The 12,648-nt window shown below is 35.5% G+C and overlaps 1 protein-coding gene and 1 long non-coding RNA gene across 3 annotated transcripts; both read right to left on the reverse strand.

Annotated features, from left to right (window-relative positions):
* Positions 1–1,663: 1,663 nt before the first annotated feature.
* Positions 1,664–6,696, reverse strand: LOC126594423 (probable linoleate 9S-lipoxygenase 5). 2 transcript variants are annotated; one of them, XM_050260728.1, is made up of 8 exons: positions 6,016–6,695; positions 4,813–5,102; positions 4,460–4,709; positions 3,939–4,277; positions 3,747–3,832; positions 3,506–3,613; positions 2,786–3,354; positions 1,664–2,559 (listed from the first exon to the last, which is right to left on the reverse strand). In XM_050260728.1, the coding sequence occupies exons 1-8, from the start codon at positions 6,476–6,478 to the stop codon at positions 2,325–2,327; spliced, it is 2,340 nt and encodes a 779-aa protein (XP_050116685.1). In that variant the 5' UTR covers positions 6,479–6,695; the 3' UTR covers positions 1,664–2,324. The 2 variants fall into 2 exon arrangements, 1 of the variants encoding a protein (XP_050116685.1); XR_007613267.1 differs by having other exon boundaries at positions 2,343–2,671; positions 2,713–3,354; positions 6,016–6,696.
* A 2,240-nt stretch (positions 6,697–8,936) lies between these two features.
* LOC126594426 (uncharacterized) lies at positions 8,937–12,567 on the reverse strand. Its single transcript, XR_007613269.1, has 5 exons — positions 12,207–12,567; positions 12,010–12,111; positions 11,694–11,888; positions 10,638–10,701; positions 8,937–9,015 (listed from the first exon to the last, which is right to left on the reverse strand). It is a non-coding gene; the product is annotated as an uncharacterized LOC126594426 (long non-coding RNA).
* Positions 12,568–12,648: the final 81 nt, after the last annotated feature.

Below are 12,648 nucleotides of genomic sequence, written 5' to 3' on the forward strand. Positions count from 1 at the left end.
TTTTGTCAAAATGAGTCATGTTGGGAGGACCAGTACTATAATTAGATCAAAGTTGAGGGACCATAACTCTAATTGGGTTAAAATTGAGGGATAACTTCTCCAATTGGGTTAAAGTTAATTGACTATTGTTCCATTTTTTTTTTCTTTTGGTTTTCATATTTGCCCTTTGATTGAATCTCACATACGTGACACGTGACTCATTTTGATGGAAGTTCTAACAAAGTTGACGAAAATGATCATAGTTGCACATTTTGACGAGTTAAGGGACTAATAATCATAGATTTTTAGTTGGGGGATTGTTACTCCAATTGAGTTAAAGTTGAGGACTATTGCTACAATTTTTTTTTATAGCAACGAGGACTATTGCTACAATTTTTTTTTATAGCAACAACGTTAATCTAACTCTAACATTACTATTATAGAAAGTGATTATGAGATGAATTTATTAATAAATAAAAAATACAATAAGTCAAGGCGGACTTGAAATCAAACTCTCACCGTTTAAGAATTCATCAAAACCAAGTCAAAACCACTTTTGATAAAACCTATCACATAATTAGCTATGTTCTTCTTCTGCATTTAAAATATAAATATATACAGATTTTAAGTGATCAAATGTCAATGGGAATGGTAGACAGACAGTTTACATGCAATAGGTATGAACTTATGAATAAATAATGCAAAAGCCATAGCAAATTGTGTTCCCATTTGTATCAACATCTATGAAGTTGAAGAACATTTATAACTTGTCTGAAACAAATTAATTTACTGATTATATTAAATTTAAATAATGAAAGTCATATCCACCTACCTCAGCTTTCACATTATAAGTTTATAGTCAAGCCACATGGTATCGTTCAAAAAAAAAAAAAAAAGTCAAGCCACACGGTAGAAGACAACTAGACCAAGTCAAGTAAAAGTGTAAAACCTTAGATATGCAATGAACTTGCAAAGTTCTTTTCTTGGACTTGTCAAGGTTTCACTTACTTAAAGACTATTAACCTATATTTACGGGGTGGACCATGGCGCAACCTATTTTACACAATTTTTAACCTATGTTTTTGTGGGGTACATACATAATATATTTTAATAATTTGAATTGTTTATCTTTTATAACATCATTTATAGATCATTTGAAGAAAAAAAGTTATATAAATCCTAGATCATTAAAACATTCATTTGTAGTGCAAAATGGACAAATATTGTTACATAAAGAAACCCTAAACCTTTAATCCAATGATCATATGGTTTCAGATTTGGGCGATTTATGGTACAAAATAGATATGATCTGTGAGGGAAGACCTAAAAGATAAACGGTTCACATAGCTGAAGTACATTACGAAATATGCTCCACAAAAATGTGTGTCAAAACTTGTGGGAAAAAAATGATGTCACGGATCCGTGCCTATATACATTATCTTTGAAGTCTTACAAATTGACAGTAGTAATCCAAAACAACAAGACAAATGTTTGTGTTGGACTCTCACAAGGTGTAGGACTCCCCATTATTTTATGGTACAATGGTGAGAGTTTGAGACAAATTTAAACCATTTTATATAGGCAGTTGACTGTTTCAATTTTATTGTGTTTTTGGTTTTTGCAAAATCTTTTCTCTGTTGTGATGATTTTTATTTTAATTTTGAAACGGATAGAGATAGAGGCATTCAGAAAAAAAAATCATACTTGGTTATAAAGTATCAAATTTCTGTTATGCTGAGACTGCTTCGTTTTTATAATTTAGTAGCTTAAGGGCCCAAAAACTAGCTCAAACAGTTGTTATTAGCAAACAAAGAATCACAGAAGCTTTAGATTGAGACACTGTTGGGAATTCCCTTGCCAGTAAGTCCTCCTCCACTAGTAGGAAACAGCAATGTGTACGGCACCTTCACCGGCCCGACGCGGTTCTTCAACTTCGCATCATTGTTCATACTTGTAATTCTGTCCTCAATCTCTGCCAGTTTCTTTCCAAACTTGTCAAAAGCTTCCAACTGCGCGGCGTCTACAGTCCACTCGGGTGTGTCTCGCTGCCCTAAGTACACTTCATCAGTTGAATGCCTAGACAGAATTTCAATGAGGGAAATGCCAAGCAGTGTCTGCAGCTGAGCAGTGATTGTTTTCAAGAACACCTTGTCGGGGTTGGACTCGAGCTCTTCGTATTCAGGAGTTCCCTTTTCGGGCATGAATTTTCGGCTTATAGTAGGGCGGTTGGGAAGGTATCCTGCGTAAGGGTACTGTCCAAAGTTGACAGCTGCATGGAGGGCAGAAGCAGTCCATATGATGGTTGTGCAGATTTCGACTAGCTCTTCGAGAGTCTGCATTTTCGGTCACCAGGGCTCGTCTTTTTTGTCACCGTGGCCTTCCTCTACTAGCTCCTTCCACCAGGATTGGAGCTCGGTGTCTTTCTGGATTATGTCGTCGGTCTTGTAGTAGAAAGAGCAGTAGTCTGCAACCCATGTTCTTATTGCAAACCATATTTCAATCCCATCGACAGCATACGGGTAGTCCTCAATCAGTAAGCGAAGACCGTGTGGAGAATTTGCATCCTTCACTGCCACTCCTCTGTTTTGATCAAAGGCAAAGCATTATAAATAAAACAAGAAATGAATATTACTATGGTAAATAATTTCCGCGCCACGTTTTCTTCTTCTGCACACCACTGTTTATTAATGCCCTTTTCTCTTTTGATTTATTCAATTCAAAAACTAGAAATACACAGGGTTTGCCAGCGGAGAAAAAAGTGTGCGGAAATAATTTTTAAGTCAGAAATCATAGATTTTGTGTTTGCCTTTTGATGAGATCTGCAGGGAGAGCTTGCTCGGTGAAATTCCAATCCTTGTACACAACTGATGACAGCTCCATGGCATACCTAGCAGGGAAAACTGTCGTCTCAAGGATACCGCCAGCATTGATGAGGATTTGCCTGGCAAATGCATTGATATTCATCGTGTCACGGAAATGAGGATGCAGAAGTTTGTAAATTGGGTGAACCACGCTAAGTTGCCTGTTCGTAGCAATTACAACTGGCTCACTCGCTGCATGAGTGTTCAACCAGTGACTGATAAGCTGATGGTATCCAGAGTCATTTACAGCCACATAAGCTTTAGCCAGTTGCCATATGGAGCCTTCTACACCTTGTTCTGCTGGTGAGTAGACATTGCTAATGCAACCGAATTGGTCTCCATTGGGATGAGGCAAGCTCAGTTCGATCACCAATGGCTTCAAAGTTCCATCATTTTGCAAGAACAGAAGAGTTCTGCTTCCGTAGATCTTGTTTGAAGTTGAGTTTATCCTCCTCAGGTATGGCATCAGAGAATCATGATGGTCTAGTATGAATAACTTGTTGTTCTTGAGTGCCTGTTCAACCAATTTCAATTTCATCGTTACAATTTGATATGTGAGTTTTTTTTTAACTCACATTATCTAATTTCAAAGTAACAGCTTTGGCATGTGAGTTTTTTTTTCTTTTTTTTTTGAACCTTCAAACGAAATGAATCAAAGATTTTACCTCATCCACACTTAGTCCATCCAAGTTGTTCTTTATATGTTCTTCGGTTATTGTACTGGTTTGATCACCGTAAACTTTTGGATCTAGCTTGCTTGCAGGCGGAAACTCCTAAAATTTGATTAGAAGTATGATTAGAGATGAAACAAATAATAAACTTGACTTTTAGATAGTCATTTTTTGCTCGGGTCTATTTATTTCATTATCATTGCAAAAAATCACACAAAAGATATGTGAAGATTACTTCGAGGCGACGAATGTTGACAGGGTTCACTCCAGCCAGCATTTCCCTTGCAAATTCTTCATCAGTCCTCCAAGCAGACTTATCCTCTTCGCCAAACCAAAGCATCAGAGTTAGAACTTAGACCAAAGAAAATAGTGCTTTATTTTGTGGGCCATTGTTTGTAAACCTCTAAGTTCAAAATATTGTCGTTACCTTTGATCACTTGAGGCATTGGGAATTTGAGCAACTTTGCATCATCAGTTCGGAAGATCTCCTTGAACATCTCCGAGGGGATGCTGTCTCCAATATGCTGTAATAAACCTTCAGGCAATGGAATGCCTCCTTCGTAGAGTTTACGTACATCTTCAAAGCTGTCAAACTCATTAGGAGTTTGATCGAGCAAGGATTCTAGCTCCGGTTTAATGAACTGAGCTATGGATTTCAGGGCATAAACCAGGAAGTCTGACAACTTCAAGTGGCCAAATCGTTCATCCCTTGGCACATAGATGTTTAAGCTCTCAGCAAGCGGCAGACGACTCTCGCTTTTTTCATCTGTTGCAATAAGATCAGAAAAATTAGTGATCATAACATCTCCAGTTCATTAAAATCCAAATTAGTATATCGAGTCTTACTTTTTGGTAAACATTAACACTAAGGATAGTCATCATTAATCGAAAACTAGATTAACTATGGTACCTCTAAAAATAAAAGAGTAGTATTTACAAATGGCTAACCTGTCTTAGTTTTTTGTCGGCCAGTTCTTCCACGGCGAGGGTAAGGGTACTCACTAGACCCTCCAAGAATAGGACGGACATATTTGGCACCCTTATCAGGATTCCCCAAATCGTTGTAGCAATCATAGTCATAAACCCTGTCCCATTCTTGGAGCTCTCCTTTTCCTTTTTCATCATCTCCTCTCAAATGTACTAGTTCTTCTTCTCTGTATTTGCGCAACGGCAGTGGTGTTTCACTTGGAAGATAAGTCTGCACAAACATATAGCAGGCATGAGCTTTTACCATATATTTTAAACCTCACCAAAAAAAAAATTACAGCAGACACTAATGAAACGTTCAAATCATTCGTTACCTTGTTGGTGAAGAAAACACGGTCTTTGGTGTATTTTTCCGTAGGGTACACCCAAGAGTTGCAAACGAAGTGTACACGGTCCTCACCGGGAACATTTTCGAGAGTGACAGTCTTGAGGAAGAACTCACTGTGGTGATTATTTTTTATTAAGATTGCTCCTGGAACTCCTACTTCCTCTTCATGGTCAAATGTAACCTCGAATGCAGACTCTCCCGGTGTTAAAGATGTGATGGTGGTAATCCAATCTTCCAAGTATGCTGGCTTTCCAAGTTTCCCCTTCAACCCATTTTCTACAAAAACACATTATTTAGTCATAAAATAATTATCATTCAAGAGTTCCTTTTTTCGTCTTTTACAATCTGATATTACAGACTACTTTAATTTACAGGGAGTGGAATTTGAACTCGACTGCAAGGGGATTAGCACACTGCCACTGCCCTATACAACTGGTTATCTCGCTCAAGTTTTATTATGAACAAATCTGAAGTTGTTTCTTCGGAATAATCAAGGAAAAAAAAAAGGAATCGGATGTGGTAAAAAGTTGTAAACCGTAGTAAAAAAAAAGGTTTGAAAGCCAAGTCCAGTTGCATGGTGCTTTGTTTTCAGGTTAAACTGGTGGCTTAGACTGTTAGTTGGCTTCCAAAGGTAAGAGTTTGCCCGTCTAATCAGTTAGACTGGTAGTTGGCTTCCAAATGTTCTGTTTTCTCTTTTCGGGTTCTGGTATGAAAATGTAAAGCAGCATTCTTAGCTGGTTTGGTACTGAGGTGATTCTAAAAAAAGCTGGTAAGCTTTTTGGTTTGAAACTGAGGTGATTCTGAAAAAAGCTGGTAAGCTTTTTTTTGTGTTTGGTAAACATTCAGCTTCAACTTTTTTTTCACAGTTTTGGGTAAAAAAAAGCCAAAAACAAGAAGCTGCAAAACCCAGATTTGAAAAACCGGTTTTTCTCACATCTGTTTTACATAAAAGTTTACCAAACACTATAATACTGCTTTTTTTTTTTTTCAAAAGCATTTTTTCAAACAAATTTACCAAACACTCTACAGCTTTATTTCATAGCCGCTTATTCTCACAGCACAGCAGAAACAGATTTTTTTCAACGCACAGCAATACCAAACCAGCCCTTAAACAGATACATACTCAACAATTTTACGAATAAATACTTGTTATCAAGAAGGAAACTAAAAAGCAAAGTTGTATTCTCACCGGAACTAATAAGCTGCAACGAAACCCCTTCGCCAAACAGCTCATGAACACGATCAAGCACGGACGCCTTAAGGTCGTTAAAGTCCAGAAAATTCTTCTTGATCAACACCACTCTCCCCTTGATCTTCTTGCCCTTGTAACCCGTCTCAACTTCCGTCTTCTCTTCCTCCATTTCTGTGGGGCGTGACTCATCAATGGTGGTGATGTTCTGGGATGTCTTGGCAGCTGCCAAAGCTAAAGTCAACATTCGAGGAGATCTCGTGACATCGATCATCGACGAGAAACCATGCAATTTCATAGTACTCGTAGGCAACAGAACTGGGAAGATAGATGGGCGGGTTAGAGCTTGCTTGTTAGCTGGGCGAGAGAATAGAAAGAAACATAGAGAGATTGTGTTGGTTGTTGCTGCAACAACTGAGTTCGTCTTGAAGCTCAGAGGATTGAGATACTTGCAATGCAGCATCTTTGATCTGCTTCAAGAACTAAAAAATAAAAGTTGAAAATATAGAGAAGGTTTGAAAACTTAGGTTTGAACTTCTCACTTAGTGTGCAGAAATGACAGAAGGATGTGTAATTGTGGTATATTTAAGGGATTTGTGATCTCATGTTCAATGTATGTATGTGTAGAAAAATACTTAGGTACTTATTTCCAGGTCAGTCTTTGGCCTAATGTGATGGTCTTTTTTAATACTTCACCAACTAATCTATCCAATAAATGTTTAATTTTTTTCCGGTGTTGACTTGGTGATGACTTAAACATCCAGTCATTTTGTAATCTTAAGAATTTTACAAGCGTGTGTTGCCTGTGCAGCTTAGGTCTGTTTTAGTTTTGCCTCTTTAGATATGTTGGTTTGATTTTCGGGATTTGGCTATAATATTTATATGTATTTAATACAATCATCATCTGAACGGTCGGTCCGGTCTGATAATGATTGTATTAAATACATATATTTATATGAATTATACATGACTATCAAATAATAATTGTATTAAATACATGTAAATATTGCATCTTTGAATTTGACATTTTGGCGTCTTGGCCGTACGGTTGAAGTTTTGTTTTTTTTGTTTTTGTTTGATATAAAGCGGTAGTGAGAAAGAGTGATTCAAACATAAAATCACATGTGCAAGAACAAACGCTCTAGACCGTTTTAAGTGATATTGAAGAAGTATATAATAAACTTTGCTATTTTGTTATAAAAATAAGATATAAAGCATTGGCAATGAATCATATTTGTTGACCTAACACAATATAATCATATTTTAGCCGTTTAATTGAAGAGGGTCATTGCAATCATCCTCCTACCATCAAAATCTATTCTATAAAGATGAGGAAAAATTAGTATTCTTTCTCTAGCTGTTCATGTTATGTTGATTGATATCTTATTAGTTTTTAGGTTTTGATCGAAATCCCTAAACTTAATGTATTAATGTATTTACTTGTCAGATATATAACTTTTTTTTTAAACAAAAATTGGTTAATTGATTTAGGGCTTTAATATTCACACCTTCATTAATTTGCTAATTAATTCTCAATTTAAAACACTTTACAAAATTAAAATAAGTTTGTACTCATTTATTTTATATAATTTTTTGGGAGGTTTTTGACACACCCGTACCCGGAATGTCCACCTGGACACCAGAATTGCGATGTGATGGCCGACACCTAGAAGGTAACGAAGCGATAAAGTGATGGTCTTTTTATACACTTCACCAACTAATCTATCCAATAAATGTTTAATTTTTTTTCCGGTGTTGACTTGGTGATGACTTAAACATCCAGTCATTTTGTAATCTTAAGAATTTTACAAGCGTGTCTTTTTTTTACACTTCACCAACTAATCTATCCAATAAATGTTTAATTTTTTTCCGGTGTTGACTTGGTGATGACTTAAACATCCAGTCATTTTGTAATCTTAAGAATTTTACAAGCGTGTGTTGCATGTGCAGCTTAGGTCTGTTTTAGTTTTGCCTCTTTAGATTTGTTGGTTTGATTTTCGGGATTTGGCTATAATATTTATATGTATTTAATACAATCATCATCTGAACGGTCGGTCCGGTCCGATAGTGATTGTATCAAATACATATATTTATATGAATTATATGTGACTATCAGAAAATAATTGTATTAAATACATATAAATATTGCATCTTTGAATTTGACATTTTGGCGTCTTGGCCGTATGGTTGAAGTTTTTTTTTTTTTTTTTTTTTTGGATATAAAGTGGTATTGAGAAAGAGTGATTCAAACATAAAATCACATATGCAAGGACAAACCCTCTAGACCGTTTTAAGTAATATTGAAGAAGTATATAATAAACTTTGCTATTTTGTTATAAAAATATGATATAAAGCATTGGCAATGAATCATATTTGTTGACCTAACACAACATAATCATATTTTAGCCGTTTAATTGAAGAGTGCCATTGCAATCATCAAAATCTATTCTATAAAGATTAAGACCTTATTATTTTTCAGGTTTTGATTGAAATCCCTAAACTTAATGTATTAATGTATTTACTTGTCAGTTATATAACTTTTTTTAAAACAAAAATTGGTTAATTGATTTAGGGCTTTAATATTCACACCTTCATTAATCTGCTAATTAATTCTCAATTTAAAACATTTACAAATTTAAAATAAATTTAAATAAGTTTGTACTCATTTATTTTATATAATTTTTTGGGAGGTTTTTGACACATCCGTACCCGGAATGTCCACCTGGACACCCAAATTGCGATGTGATGGCCGACACTTGGGAGGCGACGAAGCCATAAAGTGTAGTGATATGGAAAATGTGGATAAATTAAAACCTAAAAGTGACTAATTTGGAGTACGCATGTGAGCGGGGATTGAACCCATACCACACAAGTGCTGTCAGAGCATAGACAAATTGCAGTAAATGAAGAGTAATGATATTTATACCGAAAGGACAAGTCTCCTACATAGCAGCTTTTGCCAACCATCCTCGTTGTCACGTAACCTTCGCCATTAAAATCCTGGAGGGGCGAAAAACAAGGGTGAGTGTGCCTGAAAATAAAGTTTTGTAAAAACCTTTTCGAAAAGTGCAACCCCTCACTGTAAAACAAGTATATGGTTTCCTAAAAATATTATAATAATAGCATGTAGTAATATGTAGGATGACAAGATGTCTCAACATTAAATCTCAAATCGATATCACAAGAAAACAATACTCATTAATTTATGTAGGCACATAAGTCCACTATAGAGATATTCAGATAGTGGAACAAGCTGGGTGTAGGTTTTACATTCTAGTACTACATCATGTGAGCTACGCTAGTCGCATCACAGATAAGTCCAACACATCATACAACACGACAGGCTGGCACCTAATTCTGGATCCAAAGCGAATGTGAACTACACGTGAAGCTAGTCCTTGGCCAAGGACAGTACAAATAACTAAGAGACACCGTGCAAACATATAGTAATGAGCGGATAAAACGTAAGGATGTCATGCCACAGTTTATGCTCACAAATAATATTAAAAACATAAAGTGCACTAAAAGTCTATTTGTAAAGCTAAACATGACATGTCACATCATAATATATTTAAAAGCAGTTGTTCGGAAAAACACATGCATATATATATACGTAAAAACGAAAAAACCCACTCACAGATACACGTAGGTTGTAACCGTCCAACTATTCTGCTTGTGGTACTCCTATGTGTGATCATCTCCTATACAGGAAATTATTACACTAATCACTAAACTAATAATAATTAGTGCACTAAACTTAATTTCCCCTAGTTTGCACAAGAATTGGATTTTTGTCAGAAATTTCTAAAATAACACAATAGAGTCACTTCTCAACCATTTTTCGCACAAGAGGTATCAAAACGAAGCTTAGGACGAGGGGAACATTTTTATACCTCTCGGGGAAACAAAACTTGGTCGGAGGTGACTGGAAATTGGCTTAAAAGCCACGGACAAAATTGAGTTTCGCACAAACTTGATGCATTTGAGCATGCACTGCCTAAAACTAGTTCTTCGGACTTTGGGAAAGAGTTATATGATTTCAAACTCGAAAAGTGTAACCCCTCATTGTAAAACAAGTATATAGTTTCCCAAAAATATTATAATAATAGTATGTAGTAAGATGTAGGATGACAAGATGTCTCAACATTAAATCTCAAATCGATATCACAAGAAAACAATACTCATTAATTTATGTAGGCACACAAGTCCACTACAGAGGTATTCAGATAGTGGAACAAGCTGGGTGTAGGTTTTACATTCTAGTACTACATAACGTGAGCTGCACTAGTCGCATCACATATAAGTCCAACACATCATACAGGACAAGTTGACACCTAACTCTGGATCCAAAGTGAATGTAAACGGTGCATGTGAACTACACGTGAAGCTAGTCCTTGGCCAAGGACAATACAGATAACTAAGAGACACCGTGCAAACATGCAGTAATAAGCAGATAAAACGTAAAGATGTCGTGCCACAGTTTATGCTCAAAAATAATATTAAAAACATAAAGTGCACTAAAAGTTTATTTGTAAAGCTAGACATGGCATGTCACATCAGAATATATTTAAAAACAGTTGTTCGGAAAAACGCATACATATAAAACGAAAATACCTGCTCACAGATACACGTAGGTTGTAATCGTCCAACTATTCTGCTCGCGGTACTTCTCTAGGTGATCATCTCCTATACATGAAGTTATTACACTAATCACTAAACTAATAATAATTAGTGCACTAAACTTAATTTCCCCTAGTTTGCACAAGAATTGGATTTTTGTCGGAAATTTCTAAAAGGAAAAATTAATATCCGGTCCCTAGTTCTTACTGTTTATTAACTAAGACCTTATTAGTTATCAAATTTTGATTCAAGTCCTTAGCATTAATGTGATAATGAATTTACATGTTTATTATATAATTTTTTAATATAAAAATTAGTAATTAATTTAGGGTTTAATACTCACACCTCTATTAAACTTCTAATTAATTTTCAATTCAAACATTTCCAAAATAATAAAAAATTAAATTAAATTAAGTTTGTACCTATTAGTTTTTTTTTATATATAAAAAGATTCTTAATTTTTAATCTTAAATGTACCCATTCATATAATTTTTCAATTTTTTTAATCTTAAATGTACCCATTCTCAAATATATCAATTTGTTATATGTAAAATGTACCCTTTTTTAATATAAAATCCATTCAAATTTTTTAATCTATGTTTAAACTTATATGGGTACATTTTTTTTCGTTGATTTGAGAATGTATCCATGTTTTGGTACAATAACTTTTTTTGTTAATTTTGGTTAATGTACCCATACATATATGTACACACACACACATACATACACACACAATATAATAGAGAGTATAATTTATATTTTATTATTTTTAATCCCATAAATTATGGGTTTTATTTAAAATCTCATTAATATAAACAATTATAAATTTCAATTTTTAATTTTTAATTTAAAAAATATAGTAACTTACATTATTACATTAATGTCAGGACCTCAATAAAAAACTAAAAACTAACAAGGTTTCAATCAAAGAATATTGATAGTTAGGGACGGCATCCAAAATGTCAATTTCTAAAATAACACAACAGAGTCATTTCTCAACCATTTTTCACACAAGATGTATCAAAACGAAGCTTAGGACGAGGGGAACATTTTTATACCTCTCGGGGAAACAAAACTTGGTCGGAGGTGACCGGAAATTGGCTTAAAAGCCAGGGCCAAAATTGAGTTTCGCACAAACTTGATGCATTTGAGCATGCACTGCCTGAAACTAGTTCTTCGGACTTTGGGAAAGAGTTCTGTGATTTCAAAATCGACCAAACCAAAGAGATTTGGCCGGGTTTTGAACAAAAGTCCTACAACTCGCCGGAAAAATGGTGGGTTAGATATTCATCTCTCAAACGTACTGAAACACACATGAATGCATGAAACCTTGTTAGAACTTGAAGAAAACCTTGAGAAAGAGTTGAAGCTTACCAAGACGCAAGTGGTTTGGTCGGAAAATAGCTCGAAAGCCACGGAGGTCGCCGGAGTTTGTTGTCGGGGAAAGTATGCATGCACATGCAGAAGATAACAGGGCTAAAAACACACGGATTTCAAGTTTGAACTTAACATAACATTCATTTCCATCACAAACGGAAGCCCAGAAGTTGAAGAGAACGAGAGAATCCCACCTGAGATTAAGAGTAAGAGCTCGAAGCTCTCCGATCTTCAATGGCAGAGCGCTCGGAGTTGCTCTGATGCTGCATGCAAAGCTGTAGTCGTGTTCCCTATGTCCCAAAGGTTCGAAGTATCAAGATTTGGGGTTAAATTTGTGAAGGAACGAGTGCTGGTGGTGGCAGGTTTTGATGGAGCTAGAGAGAAAGCTTCGGGAGTTAGTAAGAGATTGAGGTTGCAGGGACGAAGAAGAAGAAAGAGAGTGAGAGAGTAAAAGTACATTTTAATAGAACTGTAAAGAAGTGTCTGATGGTGGTAAGTAGGTAGAGAGAGAGAAAAAGTGTAAGGGAAATGAGAGAGAGTGGAAGAACCGGTCAAAAGAAAAGAAAGTGAGAGAGAGGGAGAAGCCTGAAACGGCTAGGTGAGGAGAAAAGTTAAAATGTGATGGGGAGATGATGT

This window comes from Malus sylvestris, chromosome 12 (assembly GCF_916048215.2).
Source record: "Malus sylvestris chromosome 12, drMalSylv7.2, whole genome shotgun sequence".
In the NCBI taxonomy this organism is placed as follows: domain Eukaryota; kingdom Viridiplantae; phylum Streptophyta; class Magnoliopsida; order Rosales; family Rosaceae; genus Malus; species Malus sylvestris.

What these genes read in the sequence shown, in the direction of transcription:
- LOC126594423 (XM_050260728.1), bottom strand. Translation starts at nt 6,478, where the DNA reads ATGCTGCATTGCAAGTATCTCAATCCTCTGAGCTTCAAGACGAACTCA. An exon ending in GTTGCAGCTTATTAGTTCCG is followed by an intron (nt 5,103 to 6,015) that starts GTGAGAATACAA and finishes GTGTTTTTGTAG; the next exon opens with AAAATGGGTTGAAGGGGAAA. An exon ending in AATGCCTCAAGTGATCAAAG is followed by an intron (nt 3,833 to 3,938) that starts GTAACGACAATA and finishes GGTTTGGCGAAG; the next exon opens with AGGATAAGTCTGCTTGGAGG.